At 48.3% G+C, this 9,488-nt stretch overlaps 1 protein-coding gene across 2 annotated transcripts in view; it reads right to left on the bottom strand.

The window, feature by feature from the left end:
- Window positions 1–1,021: 1,021 nt before the first annotated feature.
- Window positions 1,022–9,488, bottom strand: part of cib2 (calcium and integrin binding family member 2) — a 37,296-nt gene continuing 28,829 nt past the window's right edge. For both annotated transcript variants that reach the window (XM_031564840.2, XM_012818731.3), the window contains exons 4-6: window positions 5,609–5,756; window positions 5,116–5,311; window positions 1,022–1,870 (exon numbers count right to left, since the gene is read on the bottom strand). In XM_031564840.2, the coding sequence (XP_031420700.1) occupies window positions 1,849–1,870; window positions 5,116–5,311; window positions 5,609–5,756 (366 nt within the window). In that variant the 3' untranslated portion in view covers window positions 1,022–1,848. The remainder of the gene's footprint in view (window positions 1,871–5,115; window positions 5,312–5,608; window positions 5,757–9,488) is intronic.

The following is a 9,488-nucleotide window of genomic DNA, read 5'->3' on the forward strand; positions in this document are numbered from 1 at the left end:
GCCCACTGGTTTCCGAGTTGCCACGCAAAGTAGAGTTACAGCATCGGGAGCAGTTGGGGTTCAGTGTCTTGTTCAAGGGCCTGGAGTTCAATCAGTCATTTGCCGGTGAGCTGGTCTTAAGAGAAGGAGGTTAAAAGTCTCTGGTCTGCTTCAGGAGTGAACCGGACAGGACCATCGGCCTATTATTTAGTCAGGTCTTTGTGTTTAGACTCACTCATCATGGTGTAAAGACACGGTGTAGGTGCATAGTACATATATAGTATAATAACGTACATATAGAACATAATGATGCTGTAAATAAATAGGCTTATAATTGAATAAAAATTTGAACTGAATTATAGGACAGAAAGAGCAGATATATTACCAGCAGGGACGTCACACTGAAAAAATACAGGTCTTCCTTTATAACCTACTTTGATGTGTAAAACATTTCACATATTCATATTTCATATTTCAAGAAGATTATTAATGAGAATTTCATTCATCAGTGTCATTCATCCCTTCCACATAACAGCCATCACAAACGTGTTCTTCTCTATGGCAGACATGTGCTGGTGCGTCAAGAATGAGATGCGTTCAGTCAAGAAGCGCCAGAAAAACCCATTTATTCAAAGTGGAGTAAAATGCCCTCTATCGCATCAAATACTGAAAAATGTTCCTGCTTCTAGAGACGGCTGATGCTAACGTCTCCAGCTCAGACAGGTAGAGAGGGAATCAGAGCACAGTAAAAATACTTGAGAGGGTGACAATGGCAAAGTCTCAGAGACTTTTTTCAGAGATGGGGGAGCCCTTCATTCAACTGGAGAACAGTTAGATATGATTGTCGTCATGCTCCAGTTCTTAAAGCAGTAAGAGAATAAGAGATGAGAAAAGCAATTTGTAGCCGGGGAGGAGAGGGGGAGGGGGAAGGGGAGGGCAGGAGAGGGGAGGGGAGGGTTGAAGGGGGGGGGGGGCAGGAGAGGGGAGGAGAGGGTGAAGGGGGGGGGGGCAGGAGAGGGGAGGAGAGGGTGAGAGGGGGGGGAGGAGAGGGTGAGAGGGAAGAGGGCAGGGGATGGTGGGGCGGGGCAGGTTAGGGGAGGAGAGGGTGAGAGGGGAGAGGGCAGAAGAGAGGGGGGTGTAAGGGAGGGGACAGGATCCAACGCATGCACTTCATGGAGATTGCATAGCTTCTAAAAAACTGTCTTTTTGTAACCTTGATGCCAGTGCTGTGCTTTTAGCCCTCATTCTATCTCTGTTTATTTATTTTCGTTTCTTTCGTTCGCTCTTCCTTTCTCTGTCCTTTCTTCGTCTCTTCAGGCTCTCCAGAACATGTGGAGCTTTATTTAATCCAGGAAAGAAATGAACATTGACAAGTCGTTGGGAAAAAAAAGGAGAGATCATCCAATTCATTTTTCCAGTGTACTGCAGACATTGAGAAAATATACAGGGAGGGGAAACAGTATCTCCATCACTACTCTGTTTAAATATCCATTCGCTCACGTCAACAGAGAGAACCCAAACTAGACCCAGTTGGCTAGTTAGTCTCAGTTTCCCTTTTTACCATTGTTTTATCTCTCCTCCAAGAAAAAAAAGAATCATGCACTTTCATCTCCGTTATGCTCTGTTAATTAACATGTGCTTCATTGGGAACCAAAAGCAGTGAGTATGAAGACAAAGAGACTCAGGGTGCGTTGCAAACAGGCCTGTCTCTTCATAGCGTTTTCCAAGGAAACACACCAGAGCCCTCCAGAGCTGTCAAGACAGGCACTAGGCTGTGGTCAGGAAGTGTTCAAGGTAGAGCCAAGATGGCGCCCGATGGTGCGGCTGCACATCAGTTTCTGAATCCTCCATTGGAGCCCTCTCAGATCCTCAGATTCTTATATGGAAGGTGCTGAAACGACAAGAAAGAGGCATACAGATGATCAGGCTGCAACCGGCAGGAAATGATATCACACACACAAAAACATAACTTAGCCATCATTGGTTATATCAATGTAATAAAAACACTGGTGCCAACCTTAATGTTTACAACCGCAAACAGAGGGATGGGGAACATCCAATCAAGCCTTTCAGTAACTAATCTCCACTGGCTTACCATAGTGCTTAGGAGTCTGAGTCTGACTCTAACCAACTGGCTTACCATAGTGCTTAGGACTCTGAGTTTGACTCTAACCAACTGACTTTGATGACGTCAGAACCTAACCCAATATTAATAATCCTGGCGGTTTGAAAAGTTTCCCCAGCCCATATGGCTGAGCATTAGGATGAGGTATAGACTTATGAAATGTGTTTGAAAATAATCAGGAGGACAGCCAGATGGCTCTTGATAGCGCTTCGGTAATGAATGTACGATTTATTTGGAAATGGCCTGGAAATGCCGCCCCATAAAACAGGCCCGACTCAACTCCAAACCACTTCAGTGCGAAAACATTTGAGCACATTACGCACCTGTGCCTCTTGATATTAGACCAAATAAAGTCTCGGGGTTCAATTAAACATTAAACCGAGTTGGGTTTTTAGGGGGGAAATGGACTTTGCAGTGAGAAGAATTAAGGGAGATTCAAATTCAAATCCATAGAGATGAAAGTGAACAAAAACACTGTCTCTCACAAATCTTCTTTTTGGGTCCATGAGGCGAGTTCACTCCCCGCAGGAGCCAGTAATGATTCACCTGAGCGGCCCATTAACACCAATGGATGTGTCTCTACCCCCCCCCCCCCCCCCCCCGCACTGGCCCTGGTGTCTCTGCCCCCCCCCCCCCCCCCCCGACGCACTGGCCCTGGTGTCTGCCCCCTCCAATGCACTGGCCCTGGTGTCTGCCCCCTCCAATGCACTGGCAACTTCTACTTTATTATGGTCCACCTCTTCTATGACTCATCCCAGCCCTCGCAATTGGGTCCTATTTTATGGGACTGCAGCAGGATCATTCTCTAGAACGTTCCGTGTGGAGGGGTTTTTATCCACACACCCCCCCACCCCCCACCCCCGCCCCCCAGCGCTCTCTGACAGTATTAGTTTGCATTCTGCTGTGAAGATGACACAGGCATTTTCAGCAATGACTTACGAAGCAATTTCAGGCCTGATATCTGCGCGGCAGTCACAGCCGGCGAGTAGGTCACTCCTAACCTGACACCCCCAGAGCTGACGCCTCCATCCCACACAGGGAGCAGACGACAGACGAGAAGCCTGCTCCACTGAGCTGCTCTGTCCTGTCCATCGTGATTGGCTGAGAGGTCCCATGGCAGCAGAGTGATGTCACAATGTCCCGCTCGAGCTCATATCCTGTCAGAGAGGTGACACAGCTGTGCTGGGGGAAGAGCTTATAAAACGTCAAGCGGTGGAATGTCTGGTCTGTGAGACCCCCGCTGTAACACTTGCCTGCTAAATGACCTCAGCGTCAGACCACAGCACAGAACGCCACAACCGGTGGAATAAAACCCCAATATGTTCATGTATTAATGTTGGATTTAGAAAGATATCAAGAAATGTGATGGGAGATATCAAGAAATGTGATAGGAGATAAAACCAAGCCGCTCAACATATCATCTACGGCCTATCTATGCTCTGTGGTCCGGAGCATACATCCTTCATGACACAGGTCATTATATTCTAATCCCCTCCAATGTATGTCTCCAATTATATTCTGCCCCCTCCAATGCACTGGCCCTGGTGTCTGCCCCCTCCAATGCACTGGCAACTTCTACTTTATTATGGTCCACCTCTTCTATGACTCGGCTCCATCACCCCATGCTAAATGTACTGTATAGGGTGTCATGTGTGTGTGTGTGTGTGTGTGTGTGTGGGTGTGTCCTGTGGGATATTTATTCTGGTGCCGCTGCCGTTTGGCCCAGCCCGTGTCCACCCACCAGCTGATGGATGTAGACGTGTAGAGCACACAGAGTTGCCCCAGCGGCCCGTTTACATGCAAATGAGAAGCCCCGACGGGACCCCTGCATGCATGCTCGTGATGAGGGAACACCATCTCCACACACACACACACACACACACACACACACACACACACACACACACACACACACACACACACACACACACACACACACATCAGGCGAGTCTGGAGCGGATATGGAGCAGAACCACACCGGAGTCAGCAGATGCATCCTGGGTAGGGATTGTCATCACTTAGCATGCTCAACCCATCACCAAGGAGACGTAATCTAATCACTGTCAGCAGTAAGAGCCTTAGATAGTGTATGTATATTAGGAGCTATAGAATTAGCAAAGGATTTGTTGCCAACAAAGCTCGGTTGTATGGCAAACACAGAAAAGTCAATTGTACCATGGGGACCTTGATGACGTGTTTTTCGAACATTATTTCATGATTGTTAAATAAATCACAGGAACGATGCATACATAACCTGCGTCGTGTGGACAAGCACAGCCCTGCGCTGGACTCAAACTTGCAACCTCAGGCAAGGGAGGCGGGCGTGCTAGCAAGGAGGCTAAAACCCATGGGTACTAGCATCTGTCACTAGCACTTTTCTTCAGGTTTCGAGGAGTGAGGTTTTCCCACTGCACAGCACAGCACTGTACCCTCTGGCTACCGTTACACACACACACACACACACACACACACACACACACACACACACACACACACACACACACACACACACACACACACACACACACACACACACACACACACACACACACACACACACAAGCATCTCTGGCTACCGTCACACACACACACCCACACACACACACACACACACACACACACACACACACACACACACACACATAAGCATCTCTGGCTACCGTTACACACACGTGTGCTGAGTAGAGCATTGTGGTGTCCACAGCAATAAGCGTCTCTGAGTATAGCAGGAAGTGTTGAGAACAGAAGAACAGTCCACATAAGCAGACTATTCCTTCTATTTCTATGTGTTCCGATGCCCTTAATACAAATGTCTATGGCAAGAGGCCCACATACCTAATATGTGATGGTTTACATATGTTGAGAACTCTTTCCTATGTATATTCAGGAACAGCAATTACATTAAATTAAAAAGTAAATTATATTTTTGCTTTTTTTCCCCTTTTGTTTTATTTCCTGAGCTTCCATTTTCAACTGGGCTTCAAACTTTCCTTGAACGTCTGTCAAGTTACCTTAAAAACTCAGGAGCCCTTGAGATCATGTTCTCAAAGTCGGCGAAGGACAGCTTGTTGTCTCCGTCCAGGTCGGACTCCTCGATGGACTTCTCACACACCAGGACGACCTCCTCAGGGGTCAACTCCTCCTTCGTCAGCCTGTTCAGCGTCTTCTCCAGGTCCTCCTTACAGAGGAAGTTGTCCACATTGAAATCTGCAAGTGAAATGAAGGAAACAACGTAAAAGGTGTCACTTTTATCACTTGCTGAGCATATGGTCCGTGCCGTTTATATTCAGACAGACGAGAACACCAGTTATGGACACCAGGCTGCATGAGGGGCCATATATTGGAGAGCACACCCCTCTAATATATGTAAGATAATTCTACTGTGATTTTTCTATGCATAATTATGTGTTAATAACCTCTATTTTATGAGAGACTATGGACACTAAAAGAAATATGGTGCCATTTTACAGCGGCACCATTAAAGGAGAGATAGTGTTACTGTACCGTAGATCTTGAACGCATAAATGGCCTTCAGCTCTCTAGGAGCCATCTCACTGAGCACTGAGAACATGTCCACAAAGTCGTTGAAGCTGAGGTTCCCCATGCCGTCCTCGGAGAACGACTCCACTATCCGGTTCCGGAACGGGTTTTCCTGTCGTCCAAAAGAGAGATCAGGAGAGGAAGGTGGAGGGAAGAATCAGTCAAGGCTATGACAACAAAGAGCTCCTGTGTGAATGATATGCTGTTTGATCCTGATATTTACACATGACGGCTCCAAAAGCATACCGTAGTGATAACTAACTGTAAAACCCAATCTACAATATTTGTTTTTGTAGAATAAAGTAGATAAACAACTGTAAACTGCAGGAGAGGCTGACTGTGTTGGTACAGAATCCAAGCTGTTGCAGAGACCACTCTCTATTTACAGTGCTGGTGTATGTGGGTAAGTGTGTGTGGGCAAGTGTGTGTGAGCAAGTGTGTGTGTGGGCAAGTGTGTGTGTCCATTTGAGTGAATGAGATGAATAAATGGAGAAGGGCTGACTCCCCCATACTGGTGCCAATATATTTCTCCCCTCATGAGCTCACCAGCCGCCTCCGAGCACTTTTATATCTTCCAAAATCAGCTGACTCAACACCTCCTGCCGCTTTGCAGCTGGGGGAGCCTGAGAGGTCGAGTTAAGCGTGTCCACACAGTCGTAAAGGGAGGTTCTGTCACTTCCCCACATGGGTGGAAAGTCAACATATGGTTTGTTAAGTGTGCATTAGGAATTCCAATGTACTGAAGCTCTGCTGACAGATTCAGGAACCTTGGGACACCCTCTGTACCTGTTTGAACCCAAACTAAAGAAAAACATAAACATGCCTGTTACCCTGACAACAGACATTCACCAGGACGACGCACATAAACATGCCTGTTACCCTGGGAAAGAAATGCTCCTTGGAGTCCTGCTGGAAAGACAACAAAAATACACTAAGATGTCCCTACACTAACATGGCCGCAAGTACTGGCATGAAGGCAAACATTCGCCAGGCCTTCACCACACCAATATGGCTGCCTTGGTAAAGATGTGCAGCTCATAGTTCTGTTAGCAAGACAACAAACATTAGTCAAACCTTCGGCATACAAACATGGCTACTTGGCGACCACACAGAGCCCCCCTCTCCCCCCCACCATCAAGGCGGATCAGGTCACAGGAGAGCTGAGGAGACTGCGCCCCAGGAAAGCAGCCGGCCCCGATGGAGTCTGTCCAAGACTCCTCAAGGCATGCGCGTGGAACTGGGTGAGCCTCTGCAGCATCTCTTCAACCTGAGCCTCCAACTGGGGAAGGTGCCTGCTCTGTGGAAAACGTCCTGCCTCATCCCCATCCCGAAGAAGCCGCACCCCAGTGAGCTGAATGACTTCAGGCCAGTCGCTCTTACATCACACATATCCAAGACCATGGAACGACTGCTGCTTCACAACCTCAGACCTCAGGTACGCCATGCACTCGACCCGCTGCAGTTTGCCTACCAGGAGAAGGTGGGCGTGGAAGATGCCATCGTTTACCTAATGCACAGGGCTCACTCTTATCTGGACAAGGGGAAGGGTGCTGTGAGAATCATGTTCTTTGATTTCTCCAGTGCCTTTAACACCATCCAGCCCCTCCGACTGAGTGACAAGCTTGTGCAGATGGGTGTGAACGTCCGCCTGGTATCATGGATCACCGACTACCTGACGGAGAGGCCACAGTTTGTCAGGCTAAAAGACTGCGTATCTGAGACTGTGTTGTGCACCACCGGCGCTCCACAGGGGACTGTGCTCTCACCTGTCCTGTTCACCCTGTACACATCGGACTTCACCTACAACACGGAGTCATGCCACATCCAGAAGTTCTCTGATGACTCTGCTGTTGTGGGATGTATCAGGGATGGACAGGAGGGTGAGTACAGGAGCCTGGTGGACAACTTTGTTCAGTGGTGCAGACACAACCACCTGCAGCTGAACACCTCTAAGACCAAGGAGATGGTGGTGGTGGTGGCTCTGCTACCAGTCTCCATCGAGGGGGTCAGTGTGGAGGTGGTCAACACCTACAAATACCTAGGAGTGCATCTGGACAATAAACTGGACTGGTCAGCCAACATTGATGCAATCTACAAGAAGGGTCAGAGCCGGCTCTACTTCCTGAGGAGGTTGAGGTCCTTCAATGTCTGCAACAAACTCCTGCGCATGTTTTACCAGTCTGTGGTTGCCAGCGTCCTCTTTTATGCTGTGGTGTGCTGGGGAGGCAGCATTAAGAAGAGGGATGCGGGGCGACTGGACAGGCTGGTGAGGAAGGCGGGAGCTGTTGTGGGCACCGAACTGGACTGCCTAACAACGGTGGCGGAGAGAAGGACCCTGAGTAGGTTGCTGACTATCTTGGACAATGTCAACCACCCACTACACAGTACTGTCAACAGACAGAAGAGCATATTCAGTGGCAGACTCCTGTCACTGTCATGCTCATTGGACAGGCTGAGGAAGTCCTTTGTCCCCAGGGCCATTCAGCTTTTTAACACCACGCAGAAGGGGAGGGGAAGGGAGATGGACTTCTCTGCATGAGTCTACCTCAGTCTGCCCTCCCCTGCTCATCCCATCTCATCTCATCCCAGCCCCATGCACAGACTTTACCACCTACATATTGTGCACTATCACTTTGCTCTTTGCACTTTCCAAACACACACACACACACAAGCACAAGATCACTATCTTGCACTACCCATCCTCACAAGCACAAGAACATTATATATTTTTTTGCACTCTCCACACCAGCAGCACAAGATCACTTTTCACTTTTCTCCTAGCACCGACACTGTCAAAATCATTGCACTCTGTACAATAGGGTCAGACCCTTTCCTGCATCTGGAAACACTCTGTGTAAATATGTTCTCCCTATGTGTATGTATATGTGATTTATGTATGTATGTCGGTGAGGTGTATAAGTGTATTTTTGTATGTGTATAAGCTACAGGATGACCTAAATTTCCCTCGGGATTAATAAAGTATCCATCTATCTATCTAGCTATCTAGATATGCAGCTCATAGTTCTGTTAGCAAGACAACAAACATTAGCCAAAATGTCAGCACACAAAACATGGCTGCTTGGTTCAGATATGTAGCTCATAGTTCTGTTAGCAAGACGTCAAACATTAGCCAAAACGTCAGCACACCAATATGGCTGCTTGATAAGCTACAGATATGTAGCTCATAGTTCTGTTAGCAAGACGTCAAACATTAGCCAAAATGTCAGCACACCAATATGGCTGCTTGATAAGCTACAGATATGCAGCTCATAGTTCTGTTAGCAAGACAACAAACATTAGCCAAAACGTCAGCACACAAACGTGGCTGCTTGGTTAAGATATGCAGCTCAAAGTACTGCAGAAAGATCAGAAGACGTTCACCAGGACATGACCACACAAACATGGCCGCCCTGTGAAGGATGTGCGGCTGGAGGCGCCGCTGGCAGCCGTCAGGTAAACAGCCTCTGAGGATACAGGGTGTCAGGCGTGTTGTGAATCAGCGCCCTTTAAGCTCCAAAAAGCTAATTAACGCTCCAAGCCCGTTCCCACGGAGACAGAGATTTACGTTTATGAAGCCCAAGACGACTCTGGTGTAACTGTGGGCTGTCGCAGCCCCATCAATCGCCCCAGGAGTGGTCTCCATCAGCTCCAGCCGCCCCCGAGCCTCGGGTGGTGGTGGTGTGGTGGCGGTGGCTGTTTGGGGGGTGGGGGGTGTGCGGTGGTGGTGGGGGGGGGGGGGGTGGAGTGTTAGAGGAGAGGGCCTTTATGGGGCGCTCTCCCTCATGTGACGTTTTTACTGGCCGGTGCAATTATGTCTCCTGCAAGGACATATTACGAGGTCCTA

The sequence above is a fragment of the Clupea harengus genome, chromosome 3, assembly GCF_900700415.2.
Source record: "Clupea harengus chromosome 3, Ch_v2.0.2, whole genome shotgun sequence".
Lineage (NCBI taxonomy): Eukaryota > Metazoa > Chordata > Actinopteri > Clupeiformes > Clupeidae > Clupea > Clupea harengus.